Here is a 23,887-nt window from a genome sequence, read left to right as displayed (position 1 = left end):
ACTAAATGTTTCACAGATGTGCAAACATACACACACCAACAGCTGTACCTGTGGTAAGGTGGAAGGAGGGACAGGTGCCTGAACCCCAGAAGCTTTAGTCGGAGCCACAAAGTCTCCAGAAAGCACATCCAGAGCTGATAAATCCTCTACTTTGGTCTGAGAAAAAAACAGACACAAGAGCTTTCAGTGAGAACACTGTATTCATGCTGTCTTGAGGAAATAAAATGTTGATCTTGATCTTCACAAAGAACAGTTCAACATTTTGGGAAATACACTTATTTGGTTTCTTTCAGAGAGTTATATAAGAAGAACGATATCAATCTTACTGTTTAACAAGTATGAAGCCAGGAGACAGTTAGCTTAGCATAGCATACAGACTGGAAACAGAAAGAAACAGCTAGCCTGGCTGTGTCCAAAGGCACATAACCCCCTGTAGCACCTAACGAGCTTCAGAGGTGCTGGAAAGCAGATTCATTTTAACCTTTAGACACAACCAGGACAAAGCCCTGGTTACATTTTTTTCTGCTATGCTAAGCTAACCGGCTGTAGCTTCATATTTACCCTACAGTTATTAATGGTATAGATCCTTTCATTTAACTCTCAGCAAGGACGAGAATAAGCGTATTTCTCAAAATGTAAAATTTTAACTTTAACACCTATGAAACGAGAGAGAAATGAGAATATGAAGACAGTGACACATATAATATGCTAACACTAAAACAACATGCCATCACTACTGTTTCTGTTTATATGATTTTTCATCTGCTGGAATGATTTATCTCTACATTACTCTGCAGATTTTGGCTAAAGGGACCAGTAACAGATCTGCAGTGTACCTTTGCAGCAGGAGCTGGGGGGCAGACAACAGGAGCCTGGACCGCAGGGGCCACGGAGGAGGTCATGAAGTCTCCAGACAAAATGTCCAGAGCCTCACCCTCACCCATGGTGGGCTGCAGAAGGAGAGAGAATTGATCAATCAGTAACATAGTAACATGTAGTTAGTGTTCATTTCACAACACCCTTAAGTACCATTGTAAGAGAGTTAAAGTGAATTTGTCTCGGTCTCACCTCAGGTTTTGGAGCAGGCAGCTTTTTGAGATCGTCCTCTTTAAACCTGTAGCCCGGAGGAAGTGTGTCCTCCCTCTCTCCTACGAGCACACCCTTTGTCTTCTTGTGTTTGTCCTCCTATAAAAAGACAGGTGGTGATTATGCCTGGTGAGTGCTTCTGTGAAAAGCTCAAACACAAATGCTATGATATGCTACTATATGATCATCTTGCTGCAGACCAATGAGTTGAATTGCTATGGAAACCACTTGCTATGGTAACAGGTTATGTTATGGCAACCGCTATGGCAACCGGCAGCTCTTGTAGAAGCTGCAGCTTGTAGCTCCTTCAAACTTCACTACACTTTTGTTTTTCATCTATTTTTTTTCCCCCGGCTTTATTTCTGAAACATGTGTTTGACAGAAATACAGCCACTGGAAAATGAAGACAGGGTTTTTGGATTAAAGAGAGCAGTGGACCACAATCCACCCGACCCCCATCAACTGGACCAGGCACCACGACGAGTGAGGTGATTGTTCAGAGGAGAGGAAAGAGAGCCGCGATAGGAGCCATGTTGGCCCAGCTTTGACTTAACGCTGCTCCTAAAGGTCCAGTCTGGACAAAATCGGACTAATGCAGGCCAAGCAACGGAAATCAGAGACTGCTAAGCCCACATCTTCACAGAGACCTGAGGCCGTATTATATAAAGTTCCTATCTTAAGTCTTAAGTTAAGATAGGAAGAGTCTAAGATAGGATTTTCCCCAATTTGGTATTACAGAAGCAAATCCTAACTAACTTTAGGAATCCTATCTTATCTCAGGTTAGGAAATCCTAAATACTCAATCCAAATTAAGTTATCAACTTTTATGTCTGTTACCTAGCAACCGACGCCGCTTTTCTCTAATCCAAATTCACGTAACTCTTATGTTGGGAGATTAAAGATAAGAGAGTGGGCTAAAATAGCGGACACAGTCTACCCCGCACATCCGGCATCCAGCGGAGCGTTGATGCTGTTAAAAAGAAAATTAGTCCATTTACGTGTAATACGAAGACAAAGGCAACTGTTGTGTCCAAAGAGCAGAGTAAAACCGGTGGTGGCGCCACCTGTTCTCCCTCATTGACCCCGGCAGAAACCCGTACTCTTCTCGGGAAAGTTAATAATTAAGGTAAAAAAATAATAATAATAATAATAAAGGCTGCAGGCTAACGTCATCGTGTTTTTCATGTATTTCTTGTCTTAAACGATCTCCTTCTATCAAAGACTTGCATTTCGATACTTTTGTTACATCAACCCTTTATATTATGTTATATAATGAGACATTATCCAGTGTCACATCGCCTACAGCCTTTCTACTAACTGCTTGTGTGTTTTGTCATCAAACACATCGGTAGAATCAATTAAGTCCCGCCATTTTGTTGATTTTGTAAAAGCGATAAAAGAGCAGCCATGTGGATTAAACTATTTAGCAAACACTACCTGGTGGAAAAGTAAAACTTAGGACAGCTTAACAGTTATCTTAAAGTTAGGAGAGTTTATTTAAGATTTTACGAAGTTAGGATGCTTCTGTAATAGACTTTTCCTATCTTTAGTTAGGAAAGGAACATTGACTTAGGAACTGTTAATCTGTAATGGCCTTTTTCCTAAATCAGTTCCTAACCCTTATTACCATGGTTACCAAGCAGTTAGGATAGGATCTGTAGGTTAGGAAGTTTCTGTAATACGGCCCCAGGTCCATCAACATCCCGGATTAAGCACTCAGTGGGTGGTCAATGTTCTGAGCTGTTTACATTCTCCCCAGACGCAAATTCAAAAAATGCTCTTTTCTGGGTTATTACATAAATGTGTATATAAATAACTATACAGCCTTTTGTTTTATTTTATTTATTTTAAATGTTAGCATATTTTAATATACATTTAATTACCTGTTAAGTTCTGTGTGTGTAGCATGAAGGGACTACAACCTCGCAGCTTGTACCTTGTAACGTTACATTGTACTACCAACAGCAGAAAGATTTCTGCCATCAAAAGCTGTGAATTCTGTACCAGTAAGTGTTCCTACCGAGACGGTGTCTCCAGGTCTGACTTTAGGGGGTTCAGGTTTTGGTTCCGGTGCTGCCAACGTGTCTCCAAGAGCACTGAGAGCATCCAGAGACAGAGAGCCGCCCTGAGCAGAGAACAAGAGATTGTGCTCTACTGATCTGTCGTGCATTTATAGTTTATAAACTGAAATAAAAGGTCTCTCCCACAGAAAACTGTGTACATTTCCTGTATCTCACCTGATCAGTCTTGGGCTTGGTTTCAGTGGTGTCCTTTCCAGCAGCAGCTTTCTTAACGGCAGGAGGAGCAGGACACACAGCCACAGGGGGAACTGCAGAGGATTCAACCTTCTACACCAAAAAGACATTAAACTTTATAATAATGACTGAATTGATTGAAGGGTTACACTCTGTAATGTGATCACAAAACATTAAAAGAAGTTTAATATGTAAATGTTGCTACGCTTACAGTGTCTTTTTATCTTAAGAAAAATCTTTAAAATAGCTTACAGTATCAGCATTTTCTAAATAGTGTCACTTCTTGAAATCAATTAATGGCTCATATTTGAATGAATACAGCAGAGATGGAAACCAAAGCTACCATCTGTAGATCTGTCTGTTTATTCCACAAACATATCAGTATTTAAATTCATACCGACTGCTTCATTTTGTAGGCTAAATGGCTTTCACTGCCATTTATACTTACATACTGTACTCTTACAGTATGTGTAGGTTTTACTGCTAACAAGTTACACACAATAACAATGTTTTAACCTTGTATCTACATGTATCAAATAATAAAGCACGATTTGTATTTGAACCCCCTACGTAACTGACATCATTTATTGCAAGCACGTTGGCATGCTGATGTTCGCATTTAGCTCCATGAGCCTCACAGAGCCATAGCATGACAGCAGACTCTTTGTTTTAGGGAAATCTGAATGCTGTTTTAGTTCTTGTTCTCACCTGGATTACTTTGATACTTTAGAAAAAGTCTGAATATGATGATTATGAGCCAAGTCATAAGAACCTTTTCTATGATGTCCAAATGAATTATGGACTTTTAACCTCAGTGGATATTAAACATACCACAACCATATAGAGGGAACTCCAATAATTGTAGCAGCGTGTGTCATGATGTCTGTGTGCGACTGTGAGTTTTTCAACATTAGTAGACATTTGACCAGCCAAGAGAAGCTGGCAGGGAAATGAGGTGTGAGCTAGCTGTACCTTGGCCGTAGAAGCAGAAAGTCCAGCTTCCATCTTGGCTTTTTTATCAGCAGGAGGAGCAGGACACACAGCCACAGGAGGGACTGCAGGGGCTTTCTACAACAAGCAACAGAGACAGCAACATTTGAAGAGATAACAGATAGATTATCTCTGTATTATTCCCAGTGATATAGCCACAGTGTACCTGTGCAGCAGGAGCTGGGGGGGTGACAACGGGAGCCTGGACAACAGAAGCAGCTGAAGGAGTCATGAAGTCTCCAGACAAAATGTCAAGAGCCTCAGCATCCCCCATGGTGGGCTGCAGGAGTAGAGTTATATAATCATGTAATATAATATATAATATAGCAATACTAGAATACTAGAATATGAATAAATGCGATATATAGCAGATGAAATATCATCATATTAATGCGATATATAGCAGATGAAACATCAACATTTTAGAGTATTCATTGCTTCCGCTGGTCACTGCTGAGGGTGAGCAACGGCCCAACAGTTAACGTTAGCTAGTTAGCAGCTAACTGTCGCTGTGACTTCCCAAAACAAAACGCGATCAATCGTCTGTTCGCACTAATGTTAGTTACTCTAACCGTGGCTTTTTTGGAGGTTTTAGGCTATTTTAATTTACTTTAGCCTGACTTGTAACTAGCTAACGTTAGCTTTTCACCGTCCCGGCACCACAACTCTGCTGTAAGTCGCCGTAGTAACGTTACATAAACAGGGAGTTTTTATTTATTTTCTGTGGCAGCAAACACAGCCTTTCACTAACTATTATACTGCAACCTGTGCTCATCTACACACTTTATGACTGACTAAAGTAACGTAACTACCCCCCACACACACACCGGGGAAGACTCGCTGTCACAATAAACCCGCTTGACTCTGTCACTCACAGAGCCATCTCCTTAAAGGGGAAGGCCCGGCCGAAGTGAAGCCAATGCGGAAGTGCCTTAAACCTGCATTCTTTCTAACGGCCAGCAGGGGGCAACTCCACTGGTTGCAAAAAGAAGTCAGCTTGCATTGGACTTAAAGGCAAAATGAGCCTACTTCTCACCTGATTTATTACCTCAGTAAGCACTTTACTAATTAGTAGTGTATGATCTCAAAACATTACGTTGCTTAAGGCCACTCTTTCCCAACGAGTCAGAGCATCACTGGCAGTAGCTGCCGGAGTTTCTTTCTGTACGTTTCATGTTGCTGTGCTGCTTTAGCAGATGCTTCAATAAATAAATGTAGAACTGTTTGTGGTTGAAAGCTTTTTGCTAGTCGCACAGAGTTTACAATAGACAACAATGTTCTTTGCATCCTGAAACAATTATGGCAGTAGCAGCTTACAGCTGTGGAAAGAACGCCTCTCTCTCTTGTTCCTCTTGTTCTCCTTTCTTCCTTTAGCTTTTTGGCTAACAGCTGACTTAAACAACATAGCACAGTTGCGCAGTCACGCCAAGGATGGTGCTTTCAGTAACACAGTAATTCAGCGTTACTTGGAACTGTAATAATATTACTGTTTTGGAAAAGTAATCCGTTACACTACTAGTTACTGTGAAAAGTACTATTATTACAGTAAGGCGTTGATTAGGAGTCGGCTGTTTGTTTTTTGTGTTAAGTAACGCTACATTTTGTTTTCAGCCTGTTTTTTGCTAGCCAAATAAGCATCCGAGGTTATATCACAGTTAAAAGGGGCATTATGGCATTTTTAGTGGCCACTAGAGGTGCGGTTCTAAGATTGCAACCAGGCGTGTACTCGTACGCTTGCTTGCTTGAACTCATTAGCGAACATTATACGAAACACAACCGCTTTCATAAAGAGATTCCACAATAAAAGCGGCAACACCGGCATGCAGCTGTGGTTTTTCACACAGACATGTTCAGGCTCTGTTACTTTAATGTACCCGGCTCAGAGGCAGATACCTTTCATACAGCGCAGCGAGCCACATATTTGTACAATACTCCATTGAAAAGGGAGAGAGCTTCACACAACATGCTAGAAATTCATGTAAACTCCAACTGCAACGTTACAGTAATATTTTATCAGTTTGAGGTTGAACTAATCCATGCTCGTTTCATGATCACGGTACATTTACTGTAATTTAACCGACATGCTACATCATTAGCTCGCCTGCTGCTTTTCAGTAACTAACATTTTGTGATGTTGGTGTACTGCATGTCGTTAGCTGCGGTGTTGTCGCTGTAGTGGGAGAGAGGCTCGGGAGCGCGCGTAGCTTTATCCCAACCCCATACCTTCACATTAAAAAAAGAATAGTGGGTGTAGCAAGCAACAGAGAAAACAGGGCAGTGACAATTTGTCCAAATGAATTATGGACTTTTATCCTCAGTGGATATAAAAGATACCACAACCATATAGAGGGAACTCCACTTATTATAGCAGCGTGTGTGACTGTGAGTTTTTCAACATGATTTATTAATAAGTGATTTCATTGGAAAAACTATATATAACCCCTTAAACGTGAATTACGGATGCACCTAACCAAGCTTGCTAGCGCCACTCATCCAAATATGGTCACGTCCGGTGTCTGATTCCAAATATCCAAAATGCCAAACTCGAGGCTTCAAAACAGTAGTCCACAAACCAATGGGTTACATCACAGTGGCTACGTCCACTTCTTCTGTGTATGCTGATACCAAACAGGTACAGTATGTTATTTTAATTTACAGTAATTTACAGAATTTGTATATTGAGATATATATTGTGTATCGCATTATGCCCTAAAAATATTGCAATATATTTAATAGGCCATATTGCCCGGCCCAAATGTGTACATAATTTGCATGAGATAAACACCCTTACATTTAATTTTAAGACCCTTAAAGTGAATTTGTCCCAGTCTCACCACAGGTTCAGGAGCAGGCAGATTTTTGAGTTTGTCCTCTTTAAACCTGTACCCTGGAGGAAGCGAGTCTTCCCTCTCTCCTACAAACACACCCTTCGTCTCCTTGAGTTTGTTCTCCTATAAAAAGGAAAAGAAGAGAAAATAAGACAGGTGGTGCATTTTTCAGCGATTGTTTCTGGGTGGAGATTAAATGCAAATGCAGCTAATAGGCCAACAAAAGATGTTGTCAGCAGGACAGTAATATTCAAGTTTAGCCCAAACTTTGCCTTGAACTGAAACTGGTGCTACATCTATTCTAAACATGTACACTGTGTGTCTTTAATGTAGATAGTCTGTGAGAATGTATGAGGACAAGACTGTCTGAACTCCTACCGAGACAATGTCCTCTGGTCTGACTTTAGGAGGTTCAGGTTTTGGTTTTGGTCCCGCCAACGTGTCGCTGAGAGCACTAAGAGCATCCAGAGACAGAGCGCCGCCCTGAGGAGAGAACAGGAGAGTCAGGAGACAATCTACTAATTTGTCACATATTGTTTGACTTCAGAAATAATAAGATAGGATAGGACAGGGACATGGGTACAAAGAATAGGTCACTCATGTAAATCTCACATCATCGGTTTTGGGCGCGGTATCCACTTTGGTACCTGATCCAGCCTTAGCTTTTTTATCAGCAGGAGCAGCCACAGGGGGAGCTGCTTTCTGCAACAACCAACAGAGACTACACTCAAGTTTAATGTAATTTTGTTCAAGTTAAGTTACATCTCATGAAGTGTCTCTGTAAATTATAAGTCAGTGGACAGAAAGGAAGGTGTGAGCTTGCTGTACCGTGGCAGGAGCAGAGGGAAGTCCAGCTGTCAGAGAGAAATCATTTTTCTCCATCTTGGCTTTCTTGTCAGCAGGAGGTTGAGATGTCTACAACAGAGACACAACATTAGACAATACAATTCTTAGCTCCTTCAGTCAGATGCCATTATAATGACATTACTGAGACTTGAAAGCTTTACTTTACCTTTCCCGGAGGTGGTGCAAAGTTAGCAGGGCCAGCAGATGAGGCACTGACACTAACATCATGGACCTTTTTTGAGATATTTCATATAGAAAGAAAGAAGATGGGAATTTGTTAGACTACTGATAAAGCACAAAGCTATGCCTTCAATTTCATACAAGAATTTAAGTGTACATTCAGGGCTGATGCTGTCTACAACAGACATGCCAAAGTGGGAATTTTAATATGGACTTTTGTCAAGAGGGTCCATGGGCTGTAAAGGTGGAGCATGTGTTAGCAGCTCAGTGCTGCATGCTTGAAGACTCTGACCTCTTGCTTCTTGGGTGCAGCTGGAGCAGTAGAAGTCATCAAACCAGCTGTAAGAGAGTCCAGGGCTTCATCTGTGCTCAGTGGTTTCTGAGATGAAAAACAGAGCATGCATCAACACTAGATAACAAGACAATATCTAGACATGATCAGATTTTTGAAAACTAATAATCCAAATCCAAGTTATGTTCCATAATGGCCACATAATCCTCCACTAGAGGGCATGACTGACCAAGTGAAAGACAAAAAAGGGGAAAATAATGCAAACCAGACTGCATGTACCAATAGTGAAGGAAAAGTACAGACACACCCTCCGCATTCCATTGAAACAAACAAAAAACACAGATAAACTCTCTTAAAATACACATTTGACACACAACACTGCTTTAACTTAGCTCAAATATGATAAAATATCTATACTAAAAACACAAAACTCACACTGGAAATATGTGGGTGGAAGTCTCTTTTGCAAGACAAGATGACAAAGTAGGAGTAGGCTATGATGCAAATGTGGGTGTGTCGAGGGTGAGTAAAGTAAGCAAGTAAGTAACCTACATATGGGTGGATATCAAAGTATTTATTAGTGAGTGAATGCATGTCTGTGTGCGTGTGTGTTTGCTGAGACGACACCCACCAGAGCAATTTAACATCCCCCACTCTAGAGGAACCAGGACATACAGTGGAAACACTTCTTGAATGTGTGTGTAATCTGACTGTGTATCCAGTTGCTTACACGTGTTGGAAAAAGTTAACAAAAAGTGAGTCTCTGTCTGATCTGTAACAACATTAGCAGAATGCAGATGGTTGTAACCCCACTACATGCGAGTTGAGAAAGGTTTACTTACAGGGACATCCTTGAGTTTAACATCTGCAGGAGCTGGAGCCTAGAAGAAACATGTTCAGTTTAGACCCGAAGAAAAAATAATAAATAGACTCAGGTCACCGAAATTTATAAAACAATCCCCCACATGGTCTCTCATTTCGTTCTAGTGCTATCTGGCCATGCAGATAGTTTTGGTTTTGTGTATCCAGGTTTTGAGACAGCTGTCTCTAGGGCTATGTTTCAATATGTTTGCCAATATGATTCATGGGTTTCTCTGAGGGTCCCAATCATTTGGGACAACTTTGCCTAAATAAAATAGCCTTAACTTTAATCTGTTGCTATTTATTATCTGATAAAAAAATAAATAAACCAGATTATTAATCTGAGCAGGTTTAGGAAGTCAGATTTCAGTAGTAATTAAACACCAATTAGTGAATCAGAAGACGGGACGAATAGGAGGAGACTCCGGAGAACTGACCATGTCTTGAAATCTGTAGCCTGGCGGCAGCGTGTCATCTCTTTCTCCACACTTCTGACCCTTCACAGGGGTAATTTCATGCTGTGACACATGCAATACACAGTTACACACACCAGATTCATGCTGCAGCTCAATGCAAAACACACACACAAACACATGCATGTCAACTGTGGCTGTGCTGTACCTCTATGACCTCTGGCCTGGTGTATACAGGCTGTTGGGGCGCGACAGGGTCAGCTGAAGGTAGTATGCTGGCCAGGGCATCTAATGGATCCACTGCAGGTGCCTGCACATGCAACACAACTCAGCACACTAGAGCAAGCAGCATGCTTTTCAAAGCAAACCCATACTACTTAAGCAAGTTTTTACCTCTTTGGCTACTTTAGCTGCTGTGGAAGGAACCTCCACCTGCACCTGCAACACAGATCCATTATCAGTACACAGACTAACAGACACCACTTTTTGTCATGGTAATATAATTCCAAAAAGAATATGTAATGTGAGATTTGATAATATTCTTAAACCAGGACATTTCCCCAAATACCAGATACCAATAAAAAATCTCCACAGGTCCAGTAGGGGCTTATTCAGCACCATGACAATATACACATCATATTCATTAATAGTCTATAGACAGGGTAATAAACAGGAGGAAAGTATCAGGCAGAGTCCATCTCCTTTGGTTTCAGGATCGTCTACCTTTGTTTGTGTCAGTTTAGCTTCTTCTTTCTTCCCCTGCACAGACACATTTCCAGCCGCAGCCTTGGCTGCTGCAGCTGGCTTTGATGTTTTAGCAGGATCAACTTTAGGCACATCAGCTTTGACAGTTGTGGTGGCAGTGGCACTCTAAAATACAACGAATTTGAATCTATTATAGGCCGAGTACATGTCAAGTAAAATTATAGGTCCGCTGCACATGCACAAAGTCAGTAATGTGTGTCCCAAACAAACGAAGAAGAGGGCCGACTTGAGCAGAGGAAATGTTCCACCAACCAAGTGGCAGCAGGCATGTACAATGAAACAATGGCAAGAAGACAAACCAACAAATGATAGTCCTCTCCACTCCATTTCTTTCCTCTGGCTGACTCAGATTTCTGATGTATGTGTGGTGTTGCAAGTTCACAGGTGTGCACTGCTTGCGCATACAACTACAAGTGCAGGCATGCTGAGCAAAAGGGCTGCAGAGTAAAGAACAAATATCCTTTATACTTTCCAGCTGGTCATCACCAAAGTAAAAAAGAGAGGGCCAAAGTAGTGACTTGTTTTAAAAGAAATTCCCAAAGCGAGCAAGTAAGACAGTAGCAAAACCTGAATAGACTCTGAGACACAAACGTGTTGCACAAAGAAAGAAATATAGCAACAACTGAAGGAAGCCTCAAAAAGTACACCTCGAGGGAGTCATGGAGGAAATAAAGAGTCTGAGAAGCATGTAGCAGTCGAGTCTACCTTAGACACTTCAGGTGATCCAGCAGCAGGAGAAGGACCTGTAGCTGCTGCTTTGACTTGGGACACAGGTGCAGTCTACAAACATGTAGCCATGTGATTACTCAATAACACAAGCACTTTTATAGCCAGTAAACATAGTGACAAGAGACGTGGACAACATTTTAACAATTGTTAAATGTTATTGTGTTAATGAAAACAAAGAGAGAAAATGTACAATAATCCATGCTCAGATCTGCCAAGTGGGTCAGACGAACGCAAAAATAAAAGTTATTAATCACTCAAGTGTATTGACACTAATCTGACCATTGATGGTATGACCAGGTATGGTTAAATGCTGGTGCTTTTTCATGCTTTACACCAAAATTGTATACTTTACAGTACTGCTGACCTTTTTCCAAACTCCCAAAATTGATTTTCTGCCTCCCAGGGGGCAAACGGGAGCCTTGAAACATGCCTGAGATATGTAATGGCAATTCGGGAAGCAGAGAACGGTTGAATAAACCTTGTTGTATTCAGGAAGCTGTCATACTGTATCCGAAATGTAAGAATCAGCTCAATTAAAACTTTAGGGGAATGGTCAGCAGTATTGTAAATACACAAGCACAGACAAACGCTTTCATCATCATGACACCATTACTTTTGACATTTCTTTACGTCCGACCATTGCCCCAGCTGATGTCATGTCAACAATAGTAGCCCCAGTGGACGATATGTCAATAGCAGTAGCACCTGCTGGCGTAGTGTTAGTATACAAACCAAGGAGCCAAGGAGAAGGTTATTCATGAAATCAGCTGTTCATCCCAAGCGTGATGACACAAGAGCTCGTTAACGTGATACAGCACGTGTTTGGCTTCTGATGCATGTTAAAAGGTGGAGAGGTTTGGATGGCTGAGCCAGCGAGACAACGCATACAAGGAGGTTTTGCAAGATGAAAAGAAGATGAAGCCAGTGAAGACGAGGCGTGAGCAGCCTTATGATGAGCACACACTCAGAGTGTAGAAGAAAGTGGTTCACGTTACGTCGCCCCAATACACCCAAAAGCCCCCTCCACATTTATTTAGGCATCCAGACTCTGTCTACCTCTGGTTGGCTTTTAGGTGCCTCTTTTCCTGCTGTCCCAACTGAAGCATATCCTCCTGCTGTGATGCCACTTCCTGTGGCTCCGCCTGTTGCTGTGGAAACCAGCCCAGGCTTTGTAGCCATGGCAGATCCTGATGATGCCTTCTGCAACACACCAGGTGTGGAAAAGTCCATCATCTACCTTCAATACAGCTAACTGGATGCTGCCTATAGACAGTATGTTTGTTTCCCAATGTATTTCATGACAAAATAAAATTTATTGACATCACCATGACATCATCAAGGTTATCTCGGCTTGGGTTTATACACACACAAATGTGTAACTGACAGCCTGTGATACAAAGTGGGGGCATTGTGTTTGAAATAGGTGGGTGTTTGCCAGGCATGGAGAGTCTAATGAAATTAAGCTATTGGTTGCGTTATGGGAAATGTAGTGGTTTTAAAACATGGCCTATTCACTTTAGGCGTTTCAGCAACAAGAAAGTACTCTGACTCCAGTTATTTTGTCTTTTAACTGTCTGCACCAGATGTGGGAATGTGTCATGTTGTATTGATTGACATCTGCTCCTTGTGATCACATTGCGCCTACGTTTTAGCAAACAGTTTTATAATATAATGCACAGTGCGAAGGACTGGCAAAGCTGAAAGAAAAGAAACAGGCTTTCTTCTACTGCAGTCTGACAAACATCGATCGCTATTTACTTAGAAACACTGAGCTGCTGCAACTAAACAGTAAGCTAGTTGTGCTAGTTATAATTTAGTTAAGTAACTTAACTTTGTGCAGAAGATTGTCTTTTTAATCTGATATCTGTGGTGGATGTGGTGGTGTCTGGTTACCCCCTCTAAAATGTGGACGTGTGCTCCCAACTTTGAGAAAAGTATCAATCAGGACCACGACTTCTTACTTGTACTTATTATAGCCAGCATTAGCAAGCCAGACAAAAGTGGAAATGAAACGGCCCACATAAGGTCAACTCTAGAGACTAAAAGTCAGAATATCTTTATCTTTCCTCTGCTGCTTGGATTCTGAACATTCATTTTAAATCTGTCTTTTGTGAGTACCCCAACTTTATAGAAGTGCAATATTAAATCAGCTGAGTACTCCTTTAAGTTGGAAAAAAAATAGGTACACCTTAGATCGCGTTTATTGATGCACCACACATACTGGCTGTTTCTGTGGCTCAATATGATATACTCCCCACTGTATGCACATACACTGCTGCGCTGCACTGCTCATATACACTGCCAGTGAAACATGAGCAGCTGTATCCCACTATGGCAAAGGGGCACCAAGGTCAGCTGCTAACACGAGTCCCTTATAGCGGAAGGTCAGTGACTGAGTCTACAAATAACTCTGTAAGTTTAAAACCAGCACTATTTTAATTAGTTGTGCTCCTTTTTTCTGCACGTCCACTCTCAAAATTTAAATATCCCACCAAAGCCTTTCTCTATACTGGACAGACGCTTAATAAAATACTGCTTGTGCAAAATACTGTCACGATCCTGTCCTGAGTTTCTCTGAGTTTATTATTTTGTCGGTTCAGTATCAGTTATTTAGTCTGTTTTGGTTCCATGACTTTGTTCCCAGTCCTGTGCCTTAGTTCATGTCGTAGTATTTGCTTCTAGTTCTCGTCTGCATTATTTTCGTCTGCTCTGTATTGTTCTCATCTAGGTTCTGTCTATTATGATCTCTGTGTTATAGTTGGTCAGTGTTTGTTTGTTTACATGGGTTTCTGTTATGGTCTGAAGTTAGATTCTTGTCTGGTATTTTGGTTACATGTGTTCTGTCCTGTCTATTGCCCTGTGTCCAGCATCTGTCATAGTTAGTCGGTGTACCCCTGTATTCTACCCATGTCTGCTATGAGTCCTGTTCTATCCCATCCTCAGTCTGTTTTCCCTGTTGGTGTTAGTTTTGTTGTGATCGGGGTCTGCTTGTGTGTGTTACCTCAGTAATGTCTCTGTTTTCCCCTGCTCTCTCCCTGCCTGCCTGTCTCTCATTGGTCTCATGTCTGTCACCTGTGTTGCTCCCGCCTGCTCGTTAGTCCCCATGTATATATATATATATACCTGGTGTTTCTGTCTTGTCTTTGTCGGGTCATTACCTTGTGCTACTGTGCGGTGTCTGCTTAGTCTTGTCTTGCTTGTACTCTGTCAGTTTTTGGATTTACACTGGATTATTCTGTTGGATCACCTTTGTTTTCTTGAACTGTGTTATTTTGGATTTTAGATTCAGCCACTCCATCTGCAAGTGAGCTCGCCTTTTGTTTGTTTATTAAAACCCCTTGAACTATACCTACCTTTTTTTTTTTTTTTTTACTGATTATAGCATTTTATATGGCCCAGGCCGTGACTTGTCTGCCTTTGACGCTTGTAGCACTCCTTAACCACAGACTAGTTTCAGGACATGGTATTCTCCACCTCCACCAGTTAAACTGATTATCCTGCCATTAAAATTTATATGGCACCCATATTGCTCTTGCTGAGTCATACAAATACTTAGTAATTTTGATTGACAGACTATCGTTCAACATTTGAAATTAAAAATCAAACAAGGCTTCTTGTATAAAATTTTTGTCTCCTGCCAACTGTAAAACCATGAGATGGACTTCCCCATAGTCAAGAAGAAATACCTATCCAATGTTATTCATCTAAAAAGCTCAACTGTTGAAGCTTCTAAACTACCTCCCATCTCTTCTCTCATTTAAATCTACAGACTACAGTACACAAACCAGCAACTACAGTACTTCACCTTTGGTATTCCTCATCGATCCACTAATGTTGGCAGAGCTAGTTCAGGCACTATGTGCCTTTTTACATTCCCCTTGAAAGGTTTATTATCTGTTTGTGTGATTCTTGTAACCGTTACCAATACCTTGTTTTTTGTGTAGTTGTTTCTGTTTGCAGATTGTGTTTTTATGAATGTTTTTTGTTATCGGGTCTCTCATGGAAAATCTAATCTCAGTGAGACTGTCTGATTAAATAAAGAATAAATCAAATAAATAAATGAATAAATAACTGAACATGAATGGACAACCACTTTTATCCATCATTTGAGAACAGCATGAAGGGGTTAAACTGTTTTCCACTGACTGGGTGTTTCCTCTCTTGTGCTTGAATGGAAGGAAAAGGAACGTTTTCTTTTGTGTGTGCTACTTCTCGGAGGACAGTGTTAAACCTTTTCCCTCACTTTACTTAAAACACAGGAAACACAGGAAAGAAAATGCTGCACATAGTCCACATAATGGGCAGGTCAGAGGTCAGACAACAATCCACTGACTGAACATAGGAAGTTGGGAAGTTTCTTCAGAGAGAGAGAGAGAGAGAGAGAGAGAGAGAGAGAGATGAGGTTAAAGGCTGTTAAAGAGGAATGTTTCATACCTCAAACTGTGTAGCCTTCACAGTGGAGACCGGAGCTGCCGGTTTGGGTGGGGCCTGGCTAGGCTGAGACTAAAGAGAGAGAGAGAGAGAAAGTTATGCATGTGTAGTAAACAAAATCTGACAAGACACCATCACACCATCATAATCATTTCAAGATTCACACCGAGCAACATCTCAGTTTCACAAGAGCTAACATTTGTGGAAAACCAAAACATTCCACACATTTCTGAAAGGAAACTAGAACACGCTGTACGCTCCGAACTGGGTTTTTCAAGACAAAGTCAGGAAAAGACAGAGATTAAGAGGCAAAAGATAAAACACATCTATGAGTAATGTAATGCTGCAAAATGCCCACAAACACATCCACCATGCCTCATGACAGAGGTGGTTGACTTAAGAGCTACATTCCAGACTGAAGGGCGTGACTGCAGCGAGCAACCAGACAGCCTATTATGGTTGCGATTGTCCCAGCGACCGACAACAGTGACAACAAATGCAGGAATCACAAGTTACTCTTCAGCTGACGTCACACAGTGTAAAATGATAATTCAGTCCTTAGAGAAAGCCAACGATGTCGGCCGAGGCCTTTTTTTTCCACACTCACACGTCACGTGCTTCCTCACACAGTGTTAGAGGTGTTGCGATCTTTGACTTAGATTTCCTCTTGATAAGATTTGAGTTTCTGTGGCGGATGCTCTTGTCTGTCTTTTCTGTACTCAGGAAACACCTAACCAGTGAAGACAATTGAACCAGCAGAATGTAGTCACTGTGTGTTCATGTATTATCTCTAATAAAAAGGTATTATTTAGTCTATTTTTTAAATGACTGTGTCCTAATTTATATATAGTATATTAGCTTTTCCCAGAGCCATTCCTACTGTTGTATTGTTAGCGTCTATCATACAGTTTACAATTAAAGCCTGTATTTGTAATGTTTTTTAATTAACATTCCACCACCGTTTCCATCTGTACTGTGGATAATAAAACACAAAGGCCATCACTTTTACTGTGGCTATTAAGAAAAGTTTACTGCCTTATTTGACAATGCCAATAAAGTTTATTCAAAAAGTTACCAGTGGGTTATATGTGTTTCACAATAAGCATTATAATAAGCAGCATAAGCCCGGCAATATCGCACACTGCTAATAGCTGACTCAGATGAACAGCAGGCTTCTGAACAATTTCCATAACAAGTCTGCCATCTTTGCTGTTGTTCGTTTCAGTGACCTCTCACTGCTGGACAGAGCAGCAACTGACACACAGCTTAGTCACAGATACTAAGATTTCTTTCAAAGGTTAATGGGGTGTAGTTCAAATGTTATGTCTTCAAATATCGCAATTCATAACTGGAAACAGATTGTATCCATACCCCAGACAAATTCCCTCAGTCTTTGAGTTGAAACATAAAACATTAATCTGCTGAGGTAACCAACCAACTTTTACAGAGACTACTCAATTTGTTAAACAAACCTATCTTATCTGTCTAAAGGAGTCTTACTCTTTTTTACAGAAGGAATGTCTCCTACTCAATACGTCCTGTAGCACCACAGATAAAGGGTTTTAAAGCCAAATCAATTATTGAGTTTTAAAAATTTGTAAACAACATATCAGTTGAGACAATATACACATCTTTTAAGTTTTGACATAAACATAATTTTAACATTTTTGATAAGGATCCCTTAAAGTATTGCACCTATTGTGCCCAAGATATGTACTGAGCAGGGCATTTTACAACTGGTTACAACAGAAAAATAAACACACGTCAAAACAGATATGCCTGAAATAAAAATAATATCAAGGCCTATTATAAACTTCTTCCTCCAACTGGAAGACGAGTAAACAACCCAGACTAGTCTTAAGAGGCTAGAAATATAAAATTCAACCTTGGACCTTTACATTGTAAGGCAACAGTGCTAACCGCTGAGCCACCTACAACAAGCTCCATGATTTTACAGAAAACAGCTCAACAAATATTTGATTTACCCGTTCTTTAAGTCAAATTAGCAATAATTTTTATTATGCAGTAATCAAGCATCTTTGCACTGTAGAGATTTTGACAGCAAAAGGGAGCATGCTGGATGGGTGTTACTAGCTCTCTCCCTTATTAACAGGATATAGCTTTATCATGGGGACAAGGACAGTGTCACTTGATCTCTTATAATAATAATAACATACGGCAAAAGTGCATTTGCAAAATGAAAAAGCATTTAATTAAGTTATTTAACAAGCCTAAGCAGTAGAAGCACAACCTAAACATACTACTCTTCAAGTATAATCTCTGCTCCACTTGTGATGAAGGATAACTGACAAACAGTGTACTAAATAAACTCCTTTTTGTTCAGTATATTTGAGGTATGCAGCGTTCTCTAGGTGGAGCCCAGTGTGCTGCAGAGCCCAGCCCAGTCCTTTCAGGCGGTGTGAATAATGAGCCTCCACCCCACTGACATCAGTGATGCAGCAGAGTTCTGGCAGTTAGTTTCACATCCAACCCATGTCATTGTATGGTGCTGCAGCACTCACCAGTCAGGTCTAACCAAGCCAGTTGGTCAGGGTGACCAGATGAGAACAGGTGAACTTCAGGACAGGGCAGGGCCTCCAGTACATTACACTCAGCGTCAACTAACAGTAAAAGCGTGAAAGTCAAAAATCAACTCTAAGATGAATTATTTATGTCTGTCAACCATCTGTCATTAAGACAAACACACAGTGACTGTGTTTTATGTAACAGTGTGTAAATCATGTTTTTCTGTTACATACAATTTACTTTGTTTTATTCATGTCACAGTGCGGGGCCTGTATCAGATCTCTCCTTTTCCGTAGCTGCCTGTAGCTACACTTCCTCTGTCCTAGCAACTTCCACTATCTTCATCTACACTAGAAAACAAAAAGAGAAAAAGAGCATGCACACACTCATTACTTTGTGGCTATAACAACCTTGTGTCCAAATAGGGGAGACGGGAGGAGTTCAGCCAGTTTTTACTTCTTGTGCTGCATTACTGGGAATAATCACTTTGGATCTAAAATAAACAGTTTTCAAATTATCACTTTCCAAAAAAAAAGTTGAGCTTTGAGAGAGGATAAGTTGAACCACATCGGGGTCGGGGACAGCAATGTCCTTTCATGGTACCAACTCAAATGCCACTTCACAACATTTCATTGCATTTATATCGTGAAACACTGCAGCTAGATTTTTTATGTTTCATATCAATGCATTATTTTAAATTTATCCTGTCGATCTTCATGTCCCTTTCCACCTGTTTTTCATTTACAGAAGCATGGCATGATGGTTTTTGCTCTAAAATTCCTAATGTCACATTCTTTCTGTGATAAAATGTAAGAATGCAGAATTACAGTAAAATAACTTCCCCCAGGTCTTTTGACTCATCATGACCCTGCCCCTGCCATTTTAACAAACTTGTGTCATCAAGCAGTTTAGAGATGACATCATGCTAACAGTATACAGCCTCATACTGTAACTTCCTCAAGCACTAACACATGTGTGAGATTTATTGAAACTTGTCTGTGATTGTTTAGACACAAGAATGATGACTCCTTTAAAAAATATACTTTTTAATCTAAAAAAAATACTTTTTAATCTTAAATGTGCCAATCACTTATTCTACGGGCCTCTCTCCATCACACAGTGAGTAAAATAAGGGACACAAAAATCACATGACCCCAATTTGTCTATGGTTGCCGAGAAACAAGGGGTGGCTCAGGCTCAAATACCCCCACTCTCCCCACTGCAGTCACAGCTGCAGCCAACAGATACCCAGAGCATGCCCATCTGTGCGCAATACCAACAGAATGTTTCACAGCGATCAACATTCAATCAAAGGCTATAACCAAATCATACTCACGTTTAGTCTACTTTTCAGGACAAACAGGACAGGAGTCAGGACAACTACTCGTAATTCTGGACTGTCCTGTGTTTCTGGTCACCCTACAGTTGGTGGACATTACTCACTTTTGGGTTGTGAGATCGTGTGGATAATGTGTGGTCACAGATTACAGTTTTTTCACTGGTCTGTGTGCTTGTTATGAATTGTAAAGTATTCTTGACAGACGCCCATAGAGTCCAGTGACAAAAAAAAAAAAACTACGTCTACCAATCACCTGAGCACCTGTAAGCTTCTGAGTGAGTTAACCTGTCAGGCATCACATTTTACAGTTACGCTGAGCTGGCACGATGGAGGGCATAGACAGGTTGCATGTCTGTGAATGTCTACAACGAGTGAAGGGAAACACAGAGATGAACAGGAGGAGGACAGAGACACAGACAGACAGAGCACATTGTGTATCGCAATATCTGCAATCTGGGACCTGATTTAGAAATGACTGCAGCTCAGCGCAGCCACTTACTGCCTCACACACTGGTGTTAGATTTAACACAAAATGAGTTCACAACCCAGTTCAGAATAAGCCCATGTGAATCACATAGTGTTAAAGCTAGCATTGCTTCAACTATTGGGCAGGTTTGAGGTTCAAATTATTCCTCCAAGACTCTATATTTATTTGGAAACTCTCACTTTAAATAAAGATGCATGTTTGTTTTTTTACCATTTGCCCTCATACAACTGATGAACGTGAATATAAAAAAACATTGAAATTGTGCAAAATCAAATAAATAATTTTTGTCCAGCTAAGAACATCCCCTTTACCTGTACATATATTACCTCCTCTAATCGTATTATCAACTGGCTGACTGTTGGAAAGTCAACATAATGATGTTTAGAGAGAGAATACGGAGGACATGGCGCAAGGGAGGAATTGAGGTCATAAGCAGTTAGGGCATACCCTGCCACAGGGGATGTCATGTGGCTTCTGTTACTGCAGTAAATATTAATTGTTGCTAAGTTACCACAAAAAACCATAATAACTGAAGAGAAGGAAGTTGTGCACGCTGGGTGGTAATGCATAATGTGTCAAATGTGTTTTGCAGGTTGAACTTGCACGTGAAACAGAAATCCAGCAGCTAAGATATTTTCATTGCGGAATTATGAAGCTAATGCTGAAGTTGAATTGTACCAAAGTTTAAAAGTCCTTTGTTTCCGGTGCTAATATACCTAGATTTCTGTGTTAATACCAAAACACTACTTTTGTCACTGTTTCTACAAAAAGCTTTCATTTTCAATAGAAACAATAGTGCAACACTTTGGTAAATGCCACTTTCTCATAGGTTTTCCTGCTGAGAGTTAGATTAAATGATTGATATCACTCATTTCTGTACATAATAAAAACACAGCAGGCAACTGGTTATCTTAGCTTAGCATAAAGACTGAAACAGGGGAAACCTGCCTAAAGGGATTGTGGTTAAAGCAGTGTTCACCTTCTTGTTCAAACAAACATGATGTCAGATGTCCCATCGGAAATAAAATAAAAAAATCATGACTCAGTGTCCAAATGAATGACATCATTACAGTGCTCTATACTTTCCCTTACAGACATGCACATTATGGCAAAACCAAAGCTCTCAAAGACCACCTCTGAACTAAATTTGGAACAGTCCAGACATTTTAAATGTGTCAGTTGAAATCAAAGGAAGTTGGCCAAGGGGATTTGGTGACTCATTTGCCTTTTAGTCATACGAGAGCAGTCCACAAAGTACTAACAAACAAAATGCTGCCCTGCTGATCTCAAGATAATAATGTGACTCCGCCTTGTGCTTTTTGACCCCTTGCATACATAAAATAAGTTATGCTCACTTACTAGAAGTCAAAACAAGTGTATGTAAGTCCACCACCAGCCTTGTGTGTGACAGATGCTAGTTAACAAAGACAGGTTAGGCAGCATATACAGTGAACCGCCCAGTTACTTATCCAACAGGCAAACAAACAGGCTGCTTATCTCATTCACAGTGCATTAAGGTAACAATGCAATGTATAACAGACAGGAAGGGTCAATCGAGTCAAGACCAAGACCGGTTCCCCACATTACATGACATACAATAAAATGTGGAACGAGATCATAGGTACTTCTCAAACTGATCTGAAAGATCCACATTCCCATTAAAACACCCACATACAAACACTAAGAGCTGAAATCAATGAAAGCATCTTCAATCAACACTCATCAACAATCAACCATCGTGGGGAGGGGTGAATCAAAGTTAGGATGTTAACAAATAAATCAGACAATGCACAAGCAATTTATTGATATTGCCAAAGTTATGGTCTTGACTGGTCTTGAAATAAAATCCTGAGTCCTCAATGTCCGAGACCGAGACAAGACCGAGTACAAATGTGGTTGAGTCCGAGGCAAGACCAAGACCATCAAAAAGTGGTCTTACAACACTACAAGTACTACACTACCTTGTAGGCATTGTTAGATTTTGGAAAGAAAGAAAGATACAATAAAAGGAATAGGCTACTTTAAAGCCAGTAACACAACTGTAAACAAGTTTTAGTTAAGTACTAAAATCTGTCTAAAGCAGAGGTTTGTTATGTCACCAGACTCAACTTGTACCTGAGACCCACCCAAACACTTTGAGAGCTTTCTTGTCTGTTGCGACTTAAACTGAAGCATTCCTGCATTCCTCATGGCTCCTGTACAGCAGACTGCTCTCTGGCTGTCTATCTGTAGCGTTACTTGGTAAATTACACTGAAATAAACATTATGTTTTTGTTAAAATGTATAAGGGCAAGCAATTACATAAATAGTGATTGACATTTTAGGCAGAAAATCCCTTTTGTGATAGCTTTTCACAAAAAACAAAGAGATCACATTGGGGAAAATAAGCTAGTGAAATGCAAGCTAGCCCCAAGTGGTTGGTGACTTCAGCTCTGTACATATGATTTCTACAAGAATTTCTCGTGTGTCCAACAGTGGCTAACAAAATAACAGGAATACCTTACAATCTAATGTATTTATGAGACCCCTGCAGCCAATACTACTTTAAATGAGGCTACTACGTTTTTGTTAAGACTGTGCCAATTCAACATTACACTAATTTTTGTAGATTGTGATGTGACTATGTTACAGAGCATTATACTAAGGTGTTACTGTTATTCTGTCCAGCCCCTGTCGCAGACAAAATAAAAGTACGCAGACGGTAGAAATATCAAACAGCCGTGCCTGGTAGAAATTTTGTTGGGGAAAGGGCCGGTAGTTGCCATGTATCTGTTTTATAAAGGGAATATATTGAGTTCACAGCCGACAGACACATAGAAAGACTATGAAAACAGTACATATGAACACCATGATAAATGTGAATACACACACTCAAACATATATGCACACAGAGCCTGACATATATTCGCAATCAATGCCACAACAAGCTATAAGTAAGTAACTATGCTGTGTTGGGCCTGCTGTGTCCACCAGTGTCAAACCGTTTGTGACCAACAGAAAGAGAGGGAATTATGTTCTCAAAGCAGCAGCAACTCCTGTTCATCAGAACAGTGACACAAAATCCCACAAATCAAAACCCATTTCACTAGAGGTCACTCAGGTTGGCACTTGACCATATTTCCTTTAGTAAGACACATGACACGCACACACCCTACTTGAAGCACAGAGCTTTAGCTACTTTAAAAGCAACCAGTGAGGACAACACTGACTGACGTAGCTGGGGAAAGGACACTGATATCAACATCATCATCGTTCTGTGAGAGCTGGTCACAAGTTTAGCCCAAGTGAGTGTTGTCAAAATAGAGACAAGGCACCACAGTGCCATTTGAAACCATTGCTCATTTCAAACTGGCATTCATTCAACTGGAGGCACCACCTGGGAATGTGCTGGAAGTTTGCAGCTTGAGTCCTTTTCCTGTTTTAGATGGGTATGATTCCTGCTCATATGTTAAACATCAGACCAGCCAGGACTGCTGTCTGCATGACACACCTGACTCGCAATGTATTTGTCTTTCAGAAGTGAAGAAACAAAAAGAAAAGCAATTAAAGCAGTAGCTTGTGCCTGCAATGAAAACTGATGACTAATGCGAGGCCCCACCCAGACGAACCACAGACACGCAGATGTGAATATGGCTGGAAACACTTCCTTTGCTAGCTGCTGCTACAACTTCAAAGTAACACTTGCAACTTGTCCAACTGGTCACTCGTGATAAAATGGATCGCTTTGGCTCAATGGTGGAAATGACAGAAGACAAGAAAGTGGAGCAGAAGTATAAAATTAAGGTTGCAGTACAGTGCTGCACGAGGATGATTACTGCTGTAGGGAAGATTTCAAGAGCAAACGTTGTCATTAGACAAA

At 40.6% G+C, this 23,887-nt stretch overlaps 1 protein-coding gene and 1 long non-coding RNA gene across 28 annotated transcripts in view; one reads left to right on the top strand and one right to left on the bottom strand.

Annotated features, from left to right (window-relative positions):
• Positions 1–23,887, bottom strand: part of cast (calpastatin) — a 40,650-nt gene that overhangs the window by 4,751 nt on the left and 12,012 nt on the right. For 9 of the 27 annotated variants that reach the window (XM_046076111.1, XM_046076106.1, XM_046076107.1 and 6 more), the window contains exons 2-22: positions 15,680–15,748; positions 12,302–12,445; positions 11,222–11,296; positions 10,475–10,621; positions 10,145–10,189; positions 9,960–10,061; positions 9,776–9,856; positions 9,320–9,358; positions 8,478–8,564; positions 8,172–8,237; positions 7,988–8,074; positions 7,772–7,861; positions 7,538–7,642; positions 7,166–7,282; positions 4,498–4,611; positions 4,314–4,409; positions 3,324–3,434; positions 3,107–3,211; positions 1,069–1,185; positions 837–950; positions 49–156 (exon numbers count right to left, since the gene is read on the bottom strand). In XM_046076111.1, coding sequence (XP_045932067.1) covers positions 49–156; positions 837–950; positions 1,069–1,185; positions 3,107–3,211; positions 3,324–3,434; positions 4,314–4,409; positions 4,498–4,611; positions 7,166–7,282; positions 7,538–7,642; positions 7,772–7,861; positions 7,988–8,074; positions 8,172–8,237; positions 8,478–8,564; positions 9,320–9,358; positions 9,776–9,856; positions 9,960–10,061; positions 10,145–10,189; positions 10,475–10,621; positions 11,222–11,296; positions 12,302–12,424 — 1,929 coding nt within the window. In that variant the 5' untranslated portion in view covers positions 12,425–12,445; positions 15,680–15,748. The remainder of the gene's footprint in view (positions 1–48; positions 157–836; positions 951–1,068; positions 1,186–3,106; positions 3,212–3,323; positions 3,435–4,313; positions 4,410–4,497; positions 4,612–7,165; positions 7,283–7,537; positions 7,643–7,771; positions 7,862–7,987; positions 8,075–8,171; positions 8,238–8,477; positions 8,565–9,319; positions 9,359–9,775; positions 9,857–9,959; positions 10,062–10,144; positions 10,190–10,474; positions 10,622–11,221; positions 11,297–12,301; positions 12,446–15,679; positions 15,749–23,887) is intronic. The other 18 variants (XM_046076127.1, XM_046076121.1, XM_046076123.1 and 15 more) reach the window with 9 other exon arrangements.
• LOC123987337 lies at positions 1,388–3,299 on the top strand. Its single transcript, XR_006829095.1, has 2 exons — positions 1,388–1,574; positions 2,992–3,299. It is a non-coding gene; the product is annotated as an uncharacterized LOC123987337 (long non-coding RNA).

This window comes from Micropterus dolomieu, linkage group LG18 (genome assembly GCF_021292245.1).
Source record: "Micropterus dolomieu isolate WLL.071019.BEF.003 ecotype Adirondacks linkage group LG18, ASM2129224v1, whole genome shotgun sequence".
Taxonomy (NCBI): Eukaryota; Metazoa; Chordata; class Actinopteri; order Centrarchiformes; family Centrarchidae; genus Micropterus; species Micropterus dolomieu.
The sequence above is the reverse complement of the archived record's forward strand: the minus strand, read 5'-3'. Positions and strand labels throughout refer to the sequence as shown.